Source organism: Bombus vancouverensis, chromosome 12 (assembly GCF_051014615.1).
Source record: "Bombus vancouverensis nearcticus chromosome 12, iyBomVanc1_principal, whole genome shotgun sequence".
Lineage (NCBI taxonomy): Eukaryota > Metazoa > Arthropoda > Insecta > Hymenoptera > Apidae > Bombus > Bombus vancouverensis.
In genome coordinates, this window is record NC_134922.1 from 9,263,867 (window position 1) to 9,288,585 (window position 24,719).

General features: G+C 41.9%; 1 protein-coding gene across 6 annotated transcripts in view; it reads right to left on the reverse strand.

The window, feature by feature from the left end:
• The window catches only part of LOC117155571 (zinc finger protein castor homolog 1), a 122,964-nt gene that overhangs the window by 15,166 nt on the left and 83,079 nt on the right, over positions 1-24,719 (reverse strand). For all 6 annotated transcript variants that reach the window (XM_076623186.1, XM_033331683.2, XM_033331682.2 and 3 more), the window contains one exon: positions 21,082-21,145. In XM_076623186.1, coding sequence (XP_076479301.1) covers positions 21,082-21,145 — 64 coding nt within the window. The remainder of the gene's footprint in view (positions 1-21,081; positions 21,146-24,719) is intronic.

Consider the following 24,719-nt stretch of genomic DNA (forward strand, 5'->3'; position numbering starts at 1 on the left):
AAAATATACGAAGTTGTCTAAAAGTTTCCACGAAAGTACGCAAACCATGGTTTACCGAAAAGTTGACCCGGAAAGGGTGCAACTAAAATGGCGCAGCGTCTGTATACAGCGCAATCATCAATCCGGTCGCAACCATGAAAATCGTGGCGCCAAGAGGGTCACGCAAAGCAAGCAGACGAAACGGGAAAGTCTCGGACGAAGGTGGAACAGAGGATAGAGATGGAGAATACAGTGAGAGGAAGAGACCAGCGGACACTAAACTATTCTAAGATCCCCTGCGAGAGAGTGTCGCGGACTTATTGTCTCTTAGCGAGCACGGCGGCGTTATTTCTGTCAAAATTACGTTATGGTCGCCATTCTGCTGTCCCGTTTCTCTCAGTGCTATCCGTTTAGCACCTTCTTTCATGCCGTACCAGCTCGTCCTTTCTTCTTCTCCTGCTTTCGAATCTTCTTCGTTGTTGGAAATCAAATTTCGTTCGCGACCAGAATAAACGGCGGTTACACGCTGCCATTATAATTAACGCGATTCCTACTTTAGGGAAGAGACAGCAGCTTCCAGAGGACTGGCGAGATTCTTGGACACGCTCCCTTTCCAACCGGCAATTTACGAGCTTCCCTTCATGTTCTGCCGATAGAATTATTCCCGCCTTTGTCTACTCGTTCCTCCTAATTATTACTAGCGAGCTGTACCGCGAGATTTATAGACAGTATTTATAGATCTGGGCGTTCTGATATCCGTGGATTCGCCAATCTTACAGGCTACGTAAATCGTGTGCGTTCATCCTCGAATATCATATATATTTTCTTCAGAGGCAACTTGAAAGCTTGATTGGTTAGAAATAAATCAGCCGCCTGTCAAAATTCCTCTATCTATCATCTGATCTGCTCATATATGTGGATACGAACAGAAGCGCATGATTTTCTAGAATTAGACTATGATTACAGTGGATGAGTGTTCTGGCGAACTGTCATTCTGATGAACTCAATACGTCGAAGCAACCAAATATGCATATAGATTCTTACGAGTGTATGCACATCCGCTTTCAGATGTTTCATTCGTCGTTCAAAGTAATAGTAGTTAGTAGGACGTAGTAGTAATAGTTATTTATATGCATGTAACAATCATTAATGCTCTGAAAATGGAATTACTTGTTCGCCAGCTTGTCGGAATCCCTCTCTTCGTCCTCCAATCAATTCACAGTACGAACAGAAGCTCATAACTTGCAACGATTAAGGCGCAGTCAGAGACTATACTTATTGCTCCATTCTACAAAATTTTACGAGGCGTTAGAATTCGTGCAACGATCGCTGGCGCTCAGAAAACAAAGTTATCCAACGTCTGCGTGTCAAAATTCATCCTCGTATCCTCCAATCTGTTCACGGTATGAACAGAGGCGCGTGATTTCCAAGAATCAGAGCGTAAGGGACTCATTACCTCGTTCGACGAAATTCTTCCCTTTCGTCGAGGTGTTGAAATTCGCGTAACAATCGTCGATGCTCCGAAAACGAGATTATTCATCAACGGCGATTATTAAGCGACTCGTGAGGCTTTCGTGAGGCGCAGCGTGCGTGAACGAACGCGCGCGCGTACAAACGGTCGTTAAAGCAATCGAGCCACGTGCTACGCGGCTCTCTCTTTTTTTCTCTCCCTGGTTCTCTCTTCCTCCCTCGGCGTGGCCGTTTCTAAAGGCACATTCATTAATGTCGCGTATAGCTGGTATCGTTTTACCCCTCCGGCGAGGCGCGGAATTTTTTTCCTCCATCTCTCCTTCTCTTTTCTTTTTTCATTTTAATCTAGCCTGCCTGCCCTCGGACGTATGGATTTTTCGGGCCAGTGTTACGGACATACTACTTAGTGTCAACCGACCACCCCTCTTTCCGTACTCTTTTCTACGCTGTGCCCCCTTCTTTTCACGGAGTCGTGGGTCGACCAACCCCTTCCCCTCTTTCTCGCTCTACTGTTACTTATGGCGGCCGCGTTAAATTTAACGAGGGGAAACCTCTCCGTGGAATATTGGAGAACAATGATTTCCGAAATTATTGACCGAGCGGTCCGGTCGACTCGAGTTGGTTTTTTTCTTCAAAGCACACACACGCAACTGCGATATGGAAATACTTCTTAACGCTGATTCAAGTGCACTGGACTGTGTATGAATTATGAAACATCGAGGACTTTCAGTTTAATCCCTGTGCAGGCAATCAATGCTACACGGTCGTCCAACAAGTGCACGAGTGTGCATGGCTAAACGTAATATCCAAGAATATGTAAAATATGCAAAGTACAATGCTCGTTACAATATTTGATAAGTGAGACAAATTTTTGCCTATGTTACACTTAATTATCTTCAGAAAACTCTTGAATAAATCTCTAAAGTTGGTCACGCACTCGCTGATTACTAAAAATGAAATTTATACGATATATCGTCACTAGAAAATATCGAAGTTGTTGAAAGAAACGAATAGCTTCAGATCTTCAAGTATTTAATTAACTCAAGACTCGTATTTCTTACATTTAAAATTCAGTAATTTACAAGAAAGAGCCATGGTTTATATTATATATTGTAAAAAGAAAGGGAGAGTACATCTATCAAACTACCGCGTACCTATTAGCGCGATATTCGAAGGGGTTCGTCACGCGCCCCTGGCGTTTAAAAATCCTGGCAAAGGATAAAGATTTCTCGTTTCAAAGGAAAGGCCACCCTTTTGCCGGTGTTTCCAGCGTTGCGAGGGTAAATTGAGTTCGAGCGAAAACACGCGTACTACTTATCGCCGCGACCCCCGAATTCACCCCCGGTTTCTACGCCGCCGCCCCAATCCGACTCTTACGTGGGACGCGCGTAAACTTTTCACGAAGGGTGAAGAGAGCGCGCGCGTAATATCGGCCATTCACGTGTGAGCGTATCCTCCTACCCCTTAGCACATATACACGCACACCCTGTCCCCCACTTTAGCTGCCAAAAATAAACAGAATCGAACCCTTTCTACAAATTCAAATAGCCAGAGGAGGGTGCCTTGTCTCCTCGCGCACCCCATTTGCTCGACTTTCGAAAAACTCGGCCTAGGAACCACGTAAAAAAAAGGATAAAGACGAGGAAAGAAAATAGCCACGGATCGACGATCCGCTGTCAAAACACGAAATCCGATGCCCGATCGTTCGCCATCACCCCGATTTTTCATTCAACAAATTTCCCAAAGCGGCAATAGGAAAGGGGTGACGAAATGGATCGGTAATAAAATAGTATCCGCGGTGAAATATCGAGCGATCGATTGAACGCTATTTACGGAAACACGATAGCGTTGAACCGAGTCAATTTTCCAGGGGTGATGACGTAAATGATTAATCAGCTTTGGGATAATTGGGGGAAGAGACTGCGAATGAATACGTTTGTTTTTTTTTATTTGTATTGCTGTTCTAGGTTTTAAGAGCAGTTTCTTGAGACACAATCCTTTCCCATAATATTGCTAAACATAATCTCCCTTGTATACGAAGATATCATATTTTACCTGCTGTCTCCGTGTGAAAAGATATTTTTAATAAAACGTACAATTTGTTTTTATTCCATACGATAATGTAGTTATATCAAAATTAATAAACGCTAGCAATATTTATATTATAAAATTCTAATTATATCTTCCAGGTCCTACCAAAGATACATATTGGCGATTCACAGATGAAGGGCCAGGATTTCAGAGCCCTCGTTTTCCAAGAAAACTTTAAGAAACCATTATATCTTTGATTAAATCGCACAATCTCAGCGACGACACGCGAAACAGGGAAGTCAGGGGCAACATCCGAGTTGTCGGACTAATAGAATTACTTAAGATAATTGGGGGAATTAGTTAACGCAGCGGACCAAACGAGTTCCAGATTGGCTAAGCAACCGTCACGATGGAATTGCGAAATTATCTTTAAAGAAACACGTCCTTCCTGGTGAAGGAATTTAGTTTCACCGCGTTGAAAATAACTTCGTCCGTTCGATTATATTGCTGCTGGCTTGAAACGAAGATTCATGACAAATTATTAGAGCGTGTGCTCCAAAGTTCCACAAAGTCCCATAACGCGCATTGATTTACGAGATCGCGTGTCCGATAACTTTCGAATATTCCCCGAGAGCGAGTGGCTGTTAGCCTTAACAAGGCAGTTCGACGAGTGCGTAACGAGCGAGGACTATTATTAAGTGCACCGCCACGCTCTATCGATGCCCGGTGGCGTTTCTGTCTCCGTTCCGAGCCACGACAGACTGGATCTACCCTTCCTCTGATCACCTTCTTCCGGAAAAACCTCATATTTTTAACCCTTTAAAGAGCCTCACCTCTTTCAACGACCAATGAATCAATTATTTACATCGCAGAACTCTTTCCTTTCATCTTGTCAATTAATAACAAAATTTATAACGCTGCTAATATCTAGGACGAAATTAATAACTACTCGAAACTTAAGCAAGAGAAATTTAATTTAGTATCTAATTAGTAGTTTTTGTGTAGTTATTTACGACTAGACGGTGAATTATTTTCAGAAAAATATGAATTTGTATAAATATCAGCGACATAACAATTTCACCAATATAATATCAGCTGCATCCTGCAGAAGACCCATTTGCGAATGAATAGACGCAAAAAAAGAAGCGGCTGAACTATGTTTCGGAAATTAGATTTTAATCTGAAGGAATTACTCTAGAATCTATAGAGATTTCAAGAGCAAAGTGTAACTATGATGTCTGAATAGCGAAGATATAGAGAATATTCGTGCATCAATGTGGATGAAGGGTGGCTGCGAGCGTAGATATATAGAAAGGGCGGTCGAGGGTTCTCGAGGGTGAACAGTGGTAAGAGAGAATTTTCAAAGAGCGCAGCGAATGTCTAACGAATTTTAAAGTGCGAATAAAGAGCGAGTACTCGAAGAATTTGGCCAAGTATGTGTTTCTTGCGACGTATTCAAGTACGTGTCCCTACGACGAATTTTCGTTTCTTGCAAAATGATGATAAATATTCCGATTGATTTTGATAGGAGTTTGATTCGTGAGCTCTTTGATCGTGGAGTTATTAAGTGAAATATGGAGTCGGGGAATTGATCCGACGACGGGCAAGCGTGGGAAAGCGAAATTGAAATTGGGGCTCTCGTTGACCTCTTCATTGCTCGGACTCGGTCTTCTTTCTTCTCGCTTTTTAACTCGATCTTCTTAACTCTTTAATTCATAATAAGTCGTTTCCTTCGACTTGCACTCCATTCATTGCATTCGAATGTTTCTGCTCCTGCTATAAAATATTCCGTCTGATTGTTACAAGTCAAAATCACTCGAACGATAACTCGATGACAATAGAATCTAAATATTCTTCCCTCTTCAACCTTTCACTTTCATACGTGGTAATTTAACAACATGTATATATAACAATAAAATATTTCTGTTCTTATTGAAAATGTTTCTCTTAATTGTTGGAGACTTAAAAGCTCCTGAAAGCTATTTTCTTTAAATGGACAACTCGATGACAATCAGACTTTCTTAAGTGATTTCAATTCCTTCAACTTGTGAGTTCTATGCATTATAAGAATTCTAATAGTATTATTAAATCTTTTTATTCTCAGAATGTTCCTCTGCAATGTTAAACATTTAAACGATTCAAGACATTTCGCTTTAGACCTAAATCTTCTTAACTCTTTTCTGCTTAATGAATCATTTCCTTTGACTAGTGCTTCATATATATGTAGATATGACAGGAAATCTAACAACGTTGTCTGATATTTCTGCTCAAATTAAAAATATTCCTTCTAATTGTTGAAAACATAAATAATTCCAAACATCTTTCCCTGACGATTCGTTGACGATAGGGTTCAGAGATTCGAGGCGTTTCTTTCTTCTTTCCCTTTTTTTCAACGATACAAATGCTACCCCGCCAGAGTGCCTTGTCCGTTCGGTTCGTCGATCGGCTATTTTTCAACCAGCCATTGGCAGCCCGGACGATTTCGAAAGACCGAGGGTCGGCGTCGGGGTAATTAAATTTAGAATATTTTTTAAATTTCTCCGATTCCACTCGAATGATTTGGCACGTGGTTGCTCTCTTGTCTCCGCCTCGTATAGAGAAGAAGAAGAAGAAAGAAGCAGTGAAACCATCAACGGATGGAGGGGAAAAAGCGCGAAGGGAAAACAGAGGATCGATTCTTCGCGAACCTCTTGCAAAACCTTGTTGAGTGCTGACAGTAGCGTAACCATCGATTTTGCAAACGGAATTTTCCCTAAACGAAACACCTGAACTACTTGCGCAATATCAAACCAACGAGCTAATAAAAGAATCATCTCACGCGACTTTGCGAATGACTCACTAACACCTACACGATTTGCACTATTTTCACGCGTTACTCTTCTTCCTATCTTCTGGCCAATTTCACAGATACGCACTAGTTTCATTAATTCGAAAGGAGCTCGTAGCAGAATCTCATTTGTTGGAACGAAATTCTAATTAAAATCTCTGTAGTTGTTGCGATGGTCATTTTCTCGTATAAACTTTATAAGTTTAAAAAAGATGATATCGTATTATTTGTGTAGATGTTGAATTCACTTATTTGAACGTAAACTCATATTATACGAATGATAAATAATATACGTATATAGTGAGAAAAATTGATGAACTTCCATTAAATGGACTCCAATTCGTTATACGAATTTGATACTCCAGGAATACTGCGAATAACACAGGGTGATACAACCCCCAATCACGTAATATATCGCAAGAAAATCAGATCTACTTTCTGGATGATCGACTTTCAGTCGTTAACATGATAAATTCTTTCCAATTCGAAGATTGAGAGTTTATTTTGAAGCAGGAGGGCTAATGAAGAATGCGGTAAACCTCGATTATGCAATGTATTGCAGTAAAAAAGGAATTCTGATTATAAGCTAGAAGAATCTTTTCATTTCGAAGATCGAAAACTCATTTTGATACAGTTATTGATATATTTCGTCATTCGTAACGAAACATTAATTAATATCCATCCAGCTAAATTCTGTTCGAACGGAATCCATTTATTTGACTTCCTATTGCATGACTAAAAAATAACAATGATAAAGAAATCCGATGAATCACTATTATACGAACTCCAGCTGCAAGAACCTTCGCCTCCGGACAAGTTCAGAGAAACGGAATTCCTATTATAATTTAATTCCAAGTTGCTGCGGATAATATTCCCTGAAATCGAAATTTCCTCGGGGAGAACGATGTGTCGAACGATTCGACTGCGGTTGTTTCCCGTGCCCCCTGCAAGACCCCTCTGTCACGGCCCTGACCCTCCGGAGTTCTCCGGCCGTTTTAGTTCTTGGCCTAGGGCTAAAACAATCGGCGCGGTTCGTGGTCTTGGTCTCGGTCCTCTTGCTCGGTCGTTTCCACCGACGGTGCGACGTTCTCTTCTTTTTTCTCGCTTTTCGCCAAGCGCGAAATAACAGAGAAGGCGGGCAGAGGAGGACGGGACGAGTCGGCGGCCGTGCAAGCGAGAGAGGAAGAGGCGGCGGAGGGCCAGCTTCAACAGCTAACTCGAATTACTAAAGCGCCGAAGAGCAACGGCTTTAAGCGACTTATGGCGAACCGAGAGGAACGACGCGGGATAAAGCCGGGAAGAAAGCTCGATTTATTAACGACACGACGCGACGCCACGCTCTCTCGCTCTCTGTGATTTTCTCGACCGGCGAGGAAATTGATTTACGGGGTTACTTCCTCGAATCATCGTACCACCGGCCGGAAATTCGGCCAAGTTATGGACAACGAAGGTATGCGACCGTCGAGAGAACGTGGTTTTTTCGTTCTTTGATGGAACGACCATCGAGAGAACGTAGTTGTTTTCGTTGTTCGATCGAACGGCCACCACTTAGAGAAGGAAAACTCGAGCGTAATGGATACTAATAACGCGATGAATTATTAATCCGTATACTGTTAAGATCTGTATCTTTTAATTACGGATGTTTCCCGTTTCTTCTTGCGTGAATCCTCGCCATCAACGTGATTCCATTGCGGAATGTGATTTGGAGAGGGAGAGGAAATGAACTGCTCGAGATAAGAATTGGTAATTGATTGCAGATCAAAGAGATTTTTATATGATCGATGGTGTAAAGGAAGATGTTGAAACAGATTTTTGATAGTCCGTTGAACAGTTGAGATTGGAAATGATTTTCTATTGGAGCAATTAGAAAGAGAAAAATTCTAAGTTAATTAATAGCAAAGGCATTATTTTTTAAATAGATGATGACAGAGTTTATGTATCTATTCAGAGCAAACAAGAGATTCTAGAGCTTGAATAGAATTCTGAATCACGTCTGATATATCTATTTATTAGTCATAGACCATCGTTTCATCTATGATATATTCCAATCTTCGATACGTTGAATGCATTAGAAACGTGCAGAAATTGCTTCAAACAATTCATGGACAAAAGAACGAGTCCCTTAAGAAAACGATCATGAAGCTACCTAATAAATAACAAAGAAACAATACATACACTTCAATAAATTACCAACTTCATAAAGATACATCCCTTTAAATTCATTCTAAATTTCGATTACGAAGAATTTCATTTGATGGATAAAAATCTTCCATATCAAGTGTGTAGTTCAGAAGAAGAATAGTTCAGTGAATAAAAATGTGTCCATAGCAAGCATAGTAATCAGAAAAGAATCATGAATTTCAAGTACGTGGTTCATATATGGTACACGAGATTGTTTCTTGGTAGCTGGCCTGTCATCGCGTGCTTAAAATGAACGAAATGGCCCATTACTGGCTCTGGTACAGTGGATAAAGAACGAAGGTATACCGAGTAATCCAGTAAAACGCAGAAAAACACTTTCTCAACGGAGTTTGCCCCTTTTCTTCCAAGAGCGGCTCGCGATCTTCCGACCCCTTTTCCTCCCGTTTCGCGATTATATTCTCGAAATAGTCAACCGGATGCCGGCCGACAGCTCGCGGATATTCCGTATATTTCTGGCTACGCTTTTTCCAACGAAAACGAAGAAAACCGACTGGGTCGATTTTGAAAGAAACAATCCCCTTCTTCTCGTTTGAAAATACACGTAAACAATATAGATGGGAAAATGTATGGAAAAAGAAGAAATGGAATGTGAGTTTGGAAAAGAATCTATACGAGTTCTATTTGCAGAAGAATCATGCATTGAAAGATTCGATCGACACACCGTGTAATTTTCTTCTCTCGATTCCAGTTCCAAGCTCATCCATGACGATGGACTCATGGCTACTGGCTGTCTTCATACGGACACGCGATTCATCTGCTCGGTTCATTAAAGAGATACAACGAAAACGAAGACAAACCATGAAATCAGAGTAGAAGATTGAGGAAATGATTAAACAAAATTACGAGCGGTGTATTTAATATGCTTTCGTTTTGTGTTTTTTAATGTGTTAATTGAACGAATGTAGAATTCTGCTTGAAAATTGCAAATTGAAATCCCAGAACCCGTAGGTGTACCCCGAGACTTCACGTTTTATGCGGTTTAACGTGTGCAAAACTGTTCGAAGGGTTTCGGATTAAGCGCTTTCCGCGTGGCTGGACGAGCATGGCGTCTGAATTACTTCGTGAAAATCGATAATACACTCCTCTCCATAATGCTGTCGGCGTACGGCAGCTGTTAAAGTGTTTGACAAATCGCCCCTTTGTACGAATCCACCCATATCGGTTCAAAACTGCTTGGTGTATCTAACCTCGATTTCTACTTCCCACTATAACAAAAAAATCGCTCTTTAAACAGAAAGAATTCAAAAGGATGATATTTTCTTTGCGAAATGCAGAGCGATTCCCGGTAAAAAAATTTCACAGTACAAAGGGAAAGCTCCAATATAAATGACATTTATTTGAACGAAACTGTACTGTCCGATTAGATGGACTTTTAGAGGCTGAATCTACTTGTTTGCGTGTGAATTCCTAGTATAAGAAGAAAAATCATAAACAGTGGGAGGATCACTTTCAGTGTATGATCTCCAATTACATAAACTATCTGTTCTTTCAAAAGTCCATATAAACAGAATTCTACTGTAGTGTCTTTGACAGCATTTACTAGCAGATAAATACTTTTACATTGTGTCTATGATATCAACGAATACTAGACCATTGTTAAATGATTTTTCCATCGTATTAAGAACACATTGGCACAATATTATGGAGTACACCGTAATGTTATCATTTTTCGAAAATTATGGTATAGTTACACTTTTCATGTACGCAAGGAACATTAAACTATCATACAGTTTCATAAGCAGAATATAAGAATAATTTCAAGTACCAGTATACTAAATAAATTGATATGGACATATTTGCCGCCCAATAAATTGTTCTGGTAAATGATTATTTAATATCAGACCTACTTAGTCATACAATTATATCATTTGTGGATCTTGGAAATGGACGTCCAAGCAGGATCCCACGCGTTACGAAACCGCCTGCATAACAATCGACCTGGGATCGTTGGAGTTCCAACGAAAACGCTGAGGGATTCGCGAACAGGGTCGGGGCAGAGAGAGAGAGAAGGATCGTTTTGCTCGAAACCGGAATATTTCTTCTCCCTTTCCGGTGATTCTGGAATCCGAGACGGACGCTGGCCGCGCGCGCGTTCTTTTTCTCGTTGTCCGGCGTTCCCTTTTTCCTGACGGGATTCGACGGGTCTTACGGGGCCTGGCCGCGGGGAAAAAAGGGCCCCGGCTAATTAATAGAGCCGGATTGAGGAGCCAACCGACGCGGAGGATCGACGACTCTCAGGCCCGTACGAAAAATAAAATGCGCCCCCTCCCCCTCTCGAGTAAATTAACAGAGTGGAGAGCGAGCTGCCGCGAGCTAATTAATAGAGCAGCCAAACGGAAGAAGAAGGGAGATGCCAGGAAGCAAGAGAAGGATATAGTTGGACCATGGGGTATCTCTGGTCTTCTCGTTCCTCTCTTGTCTATCTCTTTCGTTTTCGCCCCTTTTTTGCGCACGAGCAACCATCCAAAGGATCGCGGTCCTTCGACGATGGTCTTGTTTCCCTGGGCCACGTTCGAGAGCATGCTGGCTCGCCTTTTATGAATCGATTCGATTTATATTCCCGCGCGTATAAATATTTAAGTATGTAATTAAACGGCTCCTCTGGCTCGACCGCGGCCGTTGAAAACGCGCTGTAAAAGGAGAAACGCGAACGTAATGATACGTCTGTCGATCGATTACGAATGGAAATCTCGCGCCAATTCCTAGGCATCCGCAGAGTGAATAATCGTGAATAATTTTCAGCCGCGCACGGTGGTTCGCTCCCCGTTAAGACGGATTCGATGTTTCTTCTCGATACAGTCGATTATCGAGCCGGCGGACTATCATGTTTATCGCAGCAACGTGAAATTCCCCTCATTTGATGGTCTTTCGTTCGCTCGAGGATAACTTGAGGAAGAAAAGTAGCGAAGATAAGAAAGATGTTGTGCTGTTTGGAAAATTTGTAAGAAAAATTTAAAGACAACTTACGAGAGTTTAAAACAAGAAGAGAATCGCCATTATGTAGAATTCTAGTGCACCATTCGAGAGAAGAAAAGCGGAGTTATGCCAAACATGATAGAGCGACATACCATTTGTATGATACTATGATAAGGACTGACTTTAAGACGATTATTTGAAGAAATGTATAGACAAAAGAAACGAATGTAAAAATCGAAGTGATATGGAAGAGGATTCACAAAATCAATATTTTATTGAATAATACATAGTCTTTTTCGATGTCTTCCTACTAATCAAGCAGTTCTTCACTTCTTCAAAGAATCATTTGTCTTTCTCAATACGAATTCCTCTAAGTAGTTAATGCAAGTTTTCAAGTCTTACAACTATTCTAATTTCTTCAGATCTGAAAAATTTGATAAAAGCAAGACTACGTTATAGTTGAACGTTCCAACACAATCAACCAATCAGCTGATAAAAATCCCTTAAAGCATACAAAAGGGAAAGCGGGGGGGCCCATCTTTTTCTTCTCTTTACGGATTACATTTTCATTCGGCGGTTCTCCACATCAGAAAATAGGAATATTTAATAGCCATGAGGGCTTCCGCCATGATATGTGCCAAATTGGCAGTCAAAACACAGAGGCGCCTAGTTGACTGACGACCACCACATCCTTGCCACCCTTCAGGAGAAGTGGCACGCTATACGTCCGAAAAATCAGATTTCGGAAAATACGGGCGCCGGGATTCGAATCCGGGTCCCGAACGTTCGTACCCTAAGGCGCTAACCACTGCGTTGCCGTCGTCCGGCAGTTCAACGTTCCAACAAATGTCGTCTTATTGAGAACCGAAACCTTTTTAACCAATCGAAACTGGTCTGTCTTTCGAACGAGAAACGATATTGCTTCCAAACTTAATAATTAAATACTTAACAGAGAAACTCATGATTGGGCACTGCGAATTTTTATGCATTTGAAGATACAAGATCGCACATAATGCACACAATATGAAAAAAGATTATATAAAATATCTGAAGTATAATGTTTTCTATAATATTTGGTAAGTGAAACAATTTTCTATCAAGTACCTTCGCTGTCAAAAAAATCAATTGTATACTCTCAAAAGCACAAATCTGCATAAAAACCCGCAGTGTGTTCATGATAAATTTCTTCCAATTCTACCAATTGAAGAATTCTATCAAAACCTATCCTGACGTAGGATACATTAACTATTGAACGCTATACAAGCTTTCTGAGCAACCTAATAGTTTTATTTCTTTGCTTCTCCGTTCCCTCGCTATAATTAACGCGAGAGCAGACCAGGGAGGCGAGCGGGGGTTGAGAGTAACAGAGGCTAAGATATCTGGCAATAAAAGTAGCGAGTTCGAAAAGGGAATTGCGAAAGCAAGTGCACCGCAATGTTAGTTGGCCGCTTGATTGGCCCCGATCGCCTTTGTATCGGGAAACAAACGATTGGCAATCGCATGCCGTCCTCGAAACTCAGGAATCCATCGTTGCTCGATCAAACGATACTTCGCCCCCTTCACGCCTTCTTCTAACCCCCTTCTACGATCAAGCGTATTTCAGATCATGTGCAACACGTCCCTCTGCCCCGTTTCATCCACATCATGCTTCGTTTCGGTTTTGCCCGTCCTCGTTTTTTCCTGGCCGACGTTTCGCGATTTTTCAGCCGCCAAGAATACACGACTTTATCTCACCGCGCAGTCGATTAACTAATCGATCCTTCTAATTTCGAGCTGTCGCGAACCTTGAAACCGGTATCTCCGATCGAGTTTTTTTAGCCTCAGCCAGTGGAAACTCGTTATACGATTTCAATATAACGTCGTGTTATTTTTAATAGTACTCTGTTATATTTTTTTTATAAAAGAATCTAATTCTATCGATAATATATAGCGTGCGAGCCGGTCAAGTGGTCCAAGTGATTAACTCTTCGCTTTTTGAAATTCTTAAAATGTTAGCGAGCTTTGATCGATTCTGATTACCTTACATGCGTATAATTTCATCCATCTTCTTTAGTTTCTGGTTTATCCAATTAACTGATTAGACAAATAAGAGGCTCGTATACATCATCACTACTTATTCTCGTTAATGGCTGATCAAGAATTAAATTTCATCATAGATGCGTAACTATTATCCACGATTTCAGCTATCCATGGAGAACTGTGCAACCTATGCCGCGGATTTAATTTGATTCGGCTGTATTCCAGAAAGTCCCAACGGGCGGACATAGTCGAATGAAATAGCGGGATGATCCGCGCGCGGAATTTCCAACCGGATCCGTTTTTACGAGAAGTGAAAGAGGGGGTGGGTGGAGCGCCACCAGTGCGGCATTTTGCGGAAAAATGTGTTTCTTTTGTCGGTATGCCCGATAGCATCGATGGGCCAAAAGCTAGTAAGGGGATCAGCGGACACCGCGCGCTGAAAGAACGGAACGAGGAGGATCCTCGCGGTCGCGGCACAGGAGAACGAGGAGAGGAAAGAGGACACGGGGGAGGATGGAGAAGAGCGAAAAATTAGGGACGGCATTCCGTTTGTGTACCGATGCATTTCGGTGACCGTTCAGCGGCCGTGGACGTTCCTTTTAATGCGATCGCGATTCCGCGAGCAGTAAGAAATTAATAAAAAGTTGAGGAACGATAAATTAGGCCGGCGACGAGACGGCGCGAGAAGCGGCTGACGAGGGGAGGGAACACGGACGCCGCGGAAAGAATACCGGTGAACGAGAAGGGGACCGACCAGGCCAGTCAGGGCGATAATAAATTTCAAATATAAATAATAAAATTTCCAATCTGCCTGGCTTTCGAGCAGTTTTTTCCCAGGGGACCGACTATGCATCTAACTCGACCGCATTGTTTCGCTTCCACAGTGAAATTCGCTGTTCTACCCTCGCTTAGTTTGTCCCTTCTCCGAATTCTTTTTACTTCGTTGACAATGAACGAAACACGTCTGAGATTTTCGGCGAGAGTTTCATTAATTCGCCCCACTTCGCTTTTTTTTGCGACCAAGGCTGTGAACATACAGATAAGCGGTTAGTAACAATATTGGCATGCGGAGCATTGGCATTGGTTGTGCCATCACTTGCTTTGCCGCTTACCGCTCTGTATGCTCGCGTTCTAAGAGAGTACGAAGATTTAAATAAAATTATAGGTGAATTATAAATTTGTTGAACACAGAGGCTGTGTACGTTTTGCGATATACCAAGTGCATTTGAATTTACGATCTCCTGTGGCTGGCGAGATCAAAAGGGTCTTTAATTATTTTTTATCGCGCCGCATCCACCTCGGGGCCAACCGAGTCAAAGATCTCGAACGCGGTCCTCCTCAAACAGTCGCAAGGAATTTCAATCAGTCCCAGACGGTTCACGAGTGTTAGCGAAATTAGAAACACAATCGGTCCGAGGGCCGAGGTAAAAGGGAGAGAAAAAAGGGTTGGAAAAAAGAGAAGGAGAATAAAAAAAAAATAGAGGAACGACGCCCATGTCGTAAGAGTTTAATGTTTATGCATGGGCTGCGAAACGAGCCGAGCCGAAGAATAATGCATCTGTAACCAATTATGCGGAGAGGGGCCGGCGCGAGAGAGCCAGGCGAGAAGGAAACCAGCGACAAGAAATCGCCGGTATCTACTTGTCAAATATTTACTTAACCGTTAATTCGCTGAATTTCAACCCCCTTTTTCGAGTAATGGCTGGCGCCCGTAGATATTTCTCGGAGATGTTTTTAATCAACCATGAAATTCGCTTCCATGTTCGAGGGTGTCCCTGTTAAATATCGAGCTGCTTGAGCAATCATTTCTTGACCGTCTTGTATATTAATCTTTCATTTTGTAATATTGAAATTAGAATATTTTCTGTACTAATTATTTTTTGGCACAAATAGTGTAATATATTATCATATAAATTGCTGTACCTGTTATACTTTTTATACAACACTTCTTGGACATTTTAATGTTAAAATAACATTCATTATTTTGGTATACATAATTTAATATCGTTTTACAGGAATGACAAGTTGCAGAAACATTGCACAAAAACCGGCAGCATTTTTTGGTATATATACATAGTACGAAATAGCTTTTATTAATAGAAAAATGGTATTTCCTTGGTCACTTCAATTTTTTCGTTAAGGATAAACATAATTCTATACTACAGAGAACGTATACGTCAGCTTTCGGTTTACCCAATACTTGGGAACGTATACGTACTTTTAGAATACAAGATTCTAATACAGCATATCTAAAAAATATGTGATACTGTCTAAAAAATGAAACTTAAGCTTCGCATGTTCCTTGCACGTCTACCTATACTAAACTAACATCAAATTACCGCCGTCAATACAATTCTACGTCAACTCATTTTACATGTGAAACATTCCTTTCAAACACTAAATAATTTATGAATTATTTGTCACCGTATACGCATAAACCAATCTATAAATAAACTTGCATGTCAGAAAGGAGAAGATTACCGAAAATCCGACTAGTCATTCACATTTCATCCCAGAACTACATTCTTCCGGAGCGAGCAGCTTTTGGGACTGGTGTAATTCCTTAAAAATGCAGCTCTTCAAATAAAAGGAAGCGAGAGTGGTCCCCTAAATCCGTTTTCACGGCAACCGCATAAGTCAGGAACGATTTTTCTCAAAGCCTGGCTGCTCTCTTGGCGACTGCGTTATGACATATATATGGTCCTTAAAGGGGGGCCCATTGGTGGGGGTGGTGGAACGTCGAGGAACGATGGTAGGGAGAAACGACTATGGAGAAAGAAAGAAAGAGAAATAAGGCCCCGAAGGGTCCGTGGCTCCGAGTATATGCAGAGAACGCGGTGCACCAGTTATTTATTGTAGCTCCCGTTTATGCTTTATTTGTTATTTGCCTGGTCGGCTGGCTCGGCTTGACTGCCAGCCCACGTAGGTGTACGAGAACCTCTACGAGGGTACCTTATCTACCTTCCAGACATGCGTTACACAGCCGTTCGTTCGCCGAGATGAGCCAGATTCGCATAATTGGCCGCTTAATACGGTGCATTTTTATCCCGGTCGACGAACGTGCAACCCCGCCGATCGAATAGAATTTTTTCCTCCTCCTTCTCCTCCGTATGTGCACGATGATTAAATCCTTCGCGGGTCTGATTTGTTAATCACCGTAACACGAAGTTAATGAGATTTTCTTGGAAAGCGGACAGATATACGATGTGGAACACGATTTTCATTTTTCTCGCGAGTCTAGCTACTTATACACTTTGACAACGAGTAAAATCGTGCATCGATTGGAAACTCTTATCTGGATTAATAGAATTTTACGTCGTGTCGAGGATCGATATTTGAAACGTGCGTACTACACGAGCTACGTAACATGATCGTAAAGAACAGTAAAGTGGCACGGAGTTGTTCAATTAATGCTTATCGCGCACTAACTGTACGTAACCGGGACAATTTTCGGCGGATGTTCGGTATATTAATGCAACAGAAGGATGCACGGGATAAGTCGGGGATCTGTTAATTAAATTGTATTTGATACGAATTAATGACCGCGCGTATCATCGTGCCTGTTAAACCATCCGTCGTAAATGATTGTCGAACAGGTGCAGCACGGCAGACGTGGTTCACGGATGTCGGCGGTAATTGTTCCAGTCGTAAATTGCTTGTAATTGTTTAAAGCCCGTCCGTGGCATTCTACGTAACGCGTGTTCGCTGAAATTTCGATGCGGACCGTAATCGAAGGCTGGCGAGCCGAGGGCCAGCGGGTCGCGGATAATCAATTAAGCTTCGTTTGTACATCCAGGGAATGGTAGTCGTATATAAACGTGGAACAATTGCTTACAGAGCGAGGGATCTTCGAATCCCTCGTAATATCTTGTCATCGTTGACTACATGATAAAGATCAAGATAACGAAACTACATGCACTGACAGCGACTTGATATCTCGCAAACTTTTCGATCGCATTTATAACGCTTTTACCTTCATGAACGATATATAAATATTTAAAGACCTGTTTTCAAGAAATTTTAGTCCGCGAGCGAGTTGTCCGCAATCAAGAAATTAACGAAAATGAACTCTCCTCATAATAGACATTTAAGATCATCACTGAATCATTGAAAACGACAATTTGATATATCTCGAATCGCGCTCCTCTTTTCTTGATTCTATTGCACATTAGAATTACCAGCTCATAGAGTACACGATTGATATCGCATTCTCAATTCTCAAATGACTTACTTCAATAAGTAAATTCGTCGCCAGAAGATGACATAAATAATCGTATTCTAAGGTAAATTTATAGAAACGGTGTTTGTTGGAGAACGTCGTTGGAGAGGAAACGACGGAAGCGGTAAACTATCGTGGCGACTGCATCGACGCGCTGCACACACGCTCGCCGATGGTTAAGTCATCTGTGGCGTAAACGGCGCTCTGAAGAGCGCACGTAAATGCAAGGTGGTGGGTAACGTGAACGTGGAACAACGTGGTGAAGAGAAGTCGCGGAGAGTCCAGAGAGGTAGGAACCGAGATGGATAGGAGGGCGAAGGAAAGCACTTCCCTCGTTCGAAGGAGACTCTAAAAGATGGTCCAGCGATGAGACATTGTAACACGAGGGGCAAGAAGAGGGCCGGGGTGGGGAGGGGTGGGGAGGGGGGAGAGGGGCCGAAGACACCGCGAGAAAGAGAGAATAATGCGTTAAAGCAGCAAGCAGCAACTACTCTAATTGGCCACTTTGTCCATTTATTCGATTTATTTAAATTATGGGACAATTGACAGTAGGCATTCTATTTTTTAAATCTCCCCGGCCAACCGGTTGATTGGGCGAGATTGGCGTGAGACACTGGCCCCACAGATTCCCCAGTTGTGGGCTTAATCAGCTTTGATTGCTGCCCTCTCTCTCTCTTTCCCTCTTTCTCCTTCTGCGCCGCCGCTCTCCCTCGCTCTTTCCTTCTTTCTCTTCTGGCCATCTGTCGCACCGTCTCTGTCCCGCCGACTCATATTCTTTCTCCCTCTCCCCTTTTTTTCCTTTCTCGTTGCGGGGCGAGTAGTACAACGACGAACCCGAGCGAACAACGCACAATTTTATTTTATTCGGTTTGAACCGCGGATCTCGCGACGAGCTTAATATCGTCCGGGAGCGCGAGAGACGTTGATTGGCCGATCCGAAATTGTGGGAATGTGTCTCTGGATAACAGAGACACCGAGCGAGGCCGCCCACTCTTCTCTTTCTCTCTCTCTCTCTCTCCCTCACACATACACACACCCCTCCCCCTTCTTCGGCCCTCCTTTGTCAAACGATTACCATAATTTCCGCTGTCAGTTCTGATTCGTTTCTTCGTTTTCAACTGAAAACCTCGTCGTCGAGCGCGCGACTCGACGCCCGAGTGCAGACATCGAACCGTGTGAGCATAAGCGAAAGAGAAATAGGCGACAAGGAATCCGCGCATTGCTAATAAAACGAAGGAATCAACGAGACACAACGCAATAGGTAGACAGACGTTGAAGCTGGCGTATTTATAAACGAGTATCGACGGGATTACGTAACGTCTCGATCCTATCCCCGCGATGTCCTATAATTAATGAAATTCTCATCGAGTCACTGACTTCTCGATTCTATAGCCAATCGATCGTGGTGCTTCGTGGCCGATCTAAAATTAACTCGTGTCGTTAGAACGTCACTGGGACCTCTTTTGCTAGGGACTTTTTCGTCTCGTTGCATGCAGCTCGTTTAGGAATCTCTTTGCTCCAACATCTGACGTAACCTTTCTTCTAGAAACATTCTTATTCATCGAGGAATAGCCTAACTATATATCCTAGATAATCGCGACAATACATCGCACCATTAGTCTTCCTCTAAATCTAAAATTCTGATTAAAAATCGACAAAATTGCCGTGATATCCTCATTTCATCTATCATCAATATAATCAAACTTAGAGATAAATTTAAACAATTACGAAATTTGTAAAATCCTCATCATCCAAGAATAACCTAACTGTACATCGTAAGTAAACGCGGCACGATCTATCATATCGTTTAACGAAAATCTTTAACGATAAAAGGGCGATAAAATGCCTCGTTGAGAATCGATAGAATTTTTCTAAAATCCTCATCATCCCTATTGTCAATGACTATAACGTTGTTTCTTCATCGATATGTGACATAATTTTTCTGAACGGAGTATATTGGGGTGGTGGGTGTGTATGGGGGACCTGCATGAATCCGTTTCCACGCACGGTCTTCCTCTCTTTCCCGATCGTCCGCGGCCACGCAAACCCCCTTCAGCCCCCTCGTGGGACCCACTTGCGCTCATCCCATTTCCTTGATAATTCCCATAATGCTGTGGGCGGATATTCCAATAAAGGGGGAAGAGCCCCAGGCCACAAAACGCTGAAAGCATGGGACACGACTCGTTTCGTCAGGTTGCACACGATTTACGAGCCTGCACCGATTCAATCGAATAAATAGAAGGCGAGACGCGTGTGCGTCCTTCGTTTCCAGACGAGATTCACGGACCGGTCACGTGGCCGTGGGAATTGATAATTGGTCCAGGGATACGGGACCATCGTGTCCAAGACGATTTGAACGATTTCGGGAAAACACAATGTGCTCCAAAATCTTCGAAATCGTGATTCGGAACAAAGTAGGAAACGAACTTCTGATACAGTTTCTATGATCGAAGAGCTCATGACAAGAACAACCCTTGTGCATGTTTGTCTTCATCCAGGAGAGCAAAAGAATTTCTCTTGAATATATTTTAAAGGGAAAATTTTTGTTAATAATTTCCAATGTATCTGTAATTGTATCTAATTATAACAAAGAAGTGAAGTTGTCAATCTCGTAATGTCAATTCTACCATGTTGAATTCTAGCTTCTAATTACTAGAATACATTGTTATCAAAGAAGTCGAAAGATCCGACGAGAGTAGTTCTTGTTATGAACTGTCCAATTTTGTACAAGAAACTTCAAATCACAGACTCGGATACTCTTTGATTATTCGGTGTCGAAATTATGAACCACCTGTTGAGTCTGACTCATCCCTCTAACGAAGTAAATGCAAACGTACTATTGGAAAAACGATTGAAGCTTTCAAAACCGCGAACGAATGAGCATGACCTTCGGTGTAACAAGAGATTTTTATCGAAATAATTGAAAAGAAATAGAGCAAATGGATGGATTTAAACAAAATACGCGATTTCCCAGTGTAAATAAACGAACATTTTCATCGAATGTATGGCAACAGGATTTTATCGCAACAATTAAAAAACAGAGCAAACAGGCTGATTCAAACAAGTATGCGGACATTCGAGCGTAAATGAATTAAGACTTTCATCTTAGGTGCGATAACAGGTTTCTGGTTCTGGAATAATTAAAAAGGAATGGGACAAATAGGCTGGTTTCAAGCACAGATCGTTGTCGATTTCAACGTGCACCGCTCGCGACCCCTTGCCTGCCCTCCGCCCACCCCCGCGTCGCCGACCGACCGATATCTTTTCCTTTTGTTTTCCCCGTTGCACCTTTCTTTTTCTGTATCCCTCCCTTCCTGTCTGCTTGCCGGTTGGCGCAGGGTCGTCGAACGGCGGAGACTCGATTTGAATCTAATTACGATCCCGATAATTCCGTAAGGAGGCGGAAATAGTAACTCACCGGAAACCTTCGGGTCAGCTGCCTCCACCTTCATCGCCGCCAGGCTCGCTATTGTCGGCGGTACCTAAAAGAAAATACATTACGATGTACAATGCACCAGCATGCTCAGGGCCGTGCTCGCGATGGGGACGAAAGGGGGGAGTCGCCCACGCAACACGAATGGGGGAGAGACGGAGCGCGCCTCTATGAATCCGCGACACGTGTCGTTAAAAAGTTGAATGCCTCCAAATTATCCGGGGCACGAGATCTTTTGGGAAAACCTGGTTACCCTAACTAGGAGGCTGCGACTTTCTACGTGTCGATCTGCAGGGTGTCCTAGGGTATAAGTAAGGAGGGCAGTTTTTATTTCTCACAGGATGTAACCTAATGGCAAAATTAGGGAAAGGACGATCCATTATGATCGTGCATCAAAGGATATTATGACACACTTGTGTTGGTTATAATTTTACGAAATTGGTTTACGATTTAAGAAACTTCTTATCTGACTCATATGAGTCGAAGAGGGAAAGTTCTAAGCACGGTAGGTTATGAAAGCATTCGAATACTTGCAAAAATGTTTTATGAATATATTATGACATATATTATGTGCGTCATACGGAACACTTTGAAATTTTATTAGCACTATAATGACACCCGACTATCAAAATTATATTGGTAAATATATATATATTTAGTTACCCACACATAAAATAGTGAAGTTCGAGACGATATTAGTATTGAAATAGGGGCATTAATTCTTTGTATTTCGTATTTTCATTATAATTTCTTAGCGAAATTGTAAATGACCATTTATTATTTAGCACTTTATGGTCATTTTCAATGAACATCTTTTGATTATAGCCATAGAACGCAATGATAAATTTTGCCTGTTAAACGATAGGGCATCCTGCCCTAAATAAAGGATGCTCTTTGAGAGGCTTTTTTCCTTTTATAAGACCGGTACACTTTGGTGTAATAAAATAAATCTTTGAATTGCTCTAAATTGAGCTCCGTGTGGACCATTCGTCTCCCCTTCTTCTTCGTAGCGGAACTTTCATTTGTCTAGAATATCTTCAATTAAAGATGGTTTCGTGTGTACGATAGGTACTGTGAGAAATTCCAGGAATTAACCTTTAGTCGGCGATTTTTCGCGATGACAGAAATTGCGCCTTTATCGTTACGACATCCTCTCTTCGAGACGTTATGCGAAACGGAAACGGCTTCCGGTTCCCCAAAAACTTTCAAGTACGAGGTATAGGGTCGTCGACCTTCGAAATGCAATGTGCAAATGTGTGTCAAGAACAACTGCAGGAAAATGCGTTTCAAACCACGTTTTCGATTAAGATTTCTGATTTCGGAGAACAAATTCATTTTATCAGTGATGTTTTCCTTCACATCTATCACAATTCTTCTGTTAAGTTTACGGACTAATCCTTTGACAATTTCCTATATTTCCGTGTATCAGATTTAATAAATACGTAAAATTTCAATTTTTTATAGGAAATAGAAATAAATAATTGAACTTACGTATGATGAAATTTAAACCTTTATATCATTTTTTACTTTTATTACTGTTTTTGTTGCATATATTTTCGTTTTATGTATTTGTCGTATATCCTAGAAATTTCCAAATAACACACACATACACGTTAAATCTCAAAAGCTTGAGACTGAGACAGAAAAATTCGAAGAGAATTAAAATATCGTCAGAGGATAAAAGATTAAATTTATAATGCTATATTCGTCTGTTTGGTCAAGTCTCTCTCGAACTACGTTGTAAAAGATTTGAACGTGGGACAAACGAAGGAAGAGAAAAAAATCAGAATATCGACGGTGTGATGCTCGAAAGGGACGCCAGTTGTCCGGAAGCCCCATCGCGGTGCAAATTATTCGAATCCTGTACGATTTCCGAAGCCGTATCTGCGATGCCGATCCGTGGCGTCGTTGAATTTATAAAGCGATTGCCACATCGTGTGTTCATCGTGTTTGTCTTGCGTGTCTTCTTTTCCTCCCATTTCCATTTTCAGCCAAAGGGGTCGATTTTCTTTTCTGTTTCTGCTTTCCCGCGGAGAGAACGCGGCTCACGTGCACGGCAATCGCGTTCCACCGATCCCGTGGCCAACGATCCACCATTTATATTCTATGCTCATAATTATCGTCGACCTTCGATGCCCAATATTACGGATCGCTGTGCGGATCGCATGGCAATGCGCAACAAAGAATGTTTCGCGGCCATTTTCACGGGAAATCGATCGATAAGTCGACAAATTCAGGGAAGAGCGCGGAAATTCCAAGATTCTAAGCTTGTTGACGATTTTTCAACGCGCACAGAGTGAATACTTTATCGCGGATGACGCGATGCACAGTATGTTTCGTAACCGTTTCTATGAAAAATCGATTGATGCTCTAGATTGTATTGGGAAGAACATTTATTCGATTCTAGATCTTTCGATGAGTTTTAAACTCACAGACAATCCATATGTATCCGAATTATTTTTTTTTTTAGTAATTCTAAGAAGAGAAAATAGATGGATGAGTGAACAAATTCGAAAAGAAGCGAGTAAATTTTAATATCGCGAACATTCCGACGATTTATCGAAACGCAGAAAGCGAACACGAGTATTTCAATTTTGATTTATATGTTCGTCGTGGACAGTTTAATGACTAAAACGGGGAATAATTAATTAAGGTTTCGAGACCTTCTGCAGATTCTACCGAGTAGTTGCGTTCTATCCTTGGGTGATTCACGTCGCCAGAATGCCGCGCAAACGTGACAGAATTTGACTGGTAGACGGAATCACGGATAGCATGAGAATTTTTGTCGTATGAAACACTCGGCTAATCCGTGTCATAAAGCGTGTCCCCCCGGTTGCTTCTTTCCTTTAATGGCCAGCGATAATGTTTGAAAAGAATATTCAGGAGAGAAGACAACATATGTATGTAAGATAACCGGAAGAAGCGTGCGACCACCACAAAGGGGAAAGAAACCAGCGAAAAGGAACCAGCCCCCTTTCCAGACATCGAAAAGTCAGTACGTGCGCCACAAAGCAGATTTCGATTGCAGAGTGGCCCACCATAGGGGTTTCATAGGGAGTCCCACAGGAGGTACCATGCGAAACTCGATGTATAAGGAAGAAAGGCAAGAGAAGAAAAGGAGGACGAGGAAGAGAGCCAGAGGAAGGAAGCAACGATCGTAGAAACAAATAGAAAATACTATACAACGGTTACGTGTATACGTATATGTATGTGCATGTTGGTTAAGAAGACGACAACGACGACAAGAGAGGAGGAAGAAGAAGATCGGCCACGAAAAGAATGAGCGAAGAATCGAGCAAGAGAAAGAGGAGAGGGTAAAAGAAGAGCGTTCCAGAGTTAGAGGGAGAGAGAAAAGAGAGAGAAGAATACGGAGGGTAGGAGGAGCGCATGGGGGGAGGGCGAAGAGGGAACCGGGAGAGTATAGAGGTATATGAGAAAACAATAGAGCTGATTTGCAAACAATAGAATAACGTTAAGAGTCGAGTATTATACGCCGTTGTTACTTCTTGTGCCATAACGCCGGAGAGCATATGCCCATTAATATTCAAAGGCGAAAATAATGTAAACGACACGACAAAAATCGGGGGAATAATTTCAATTCTCCCCGTATGGGATTCCATCGT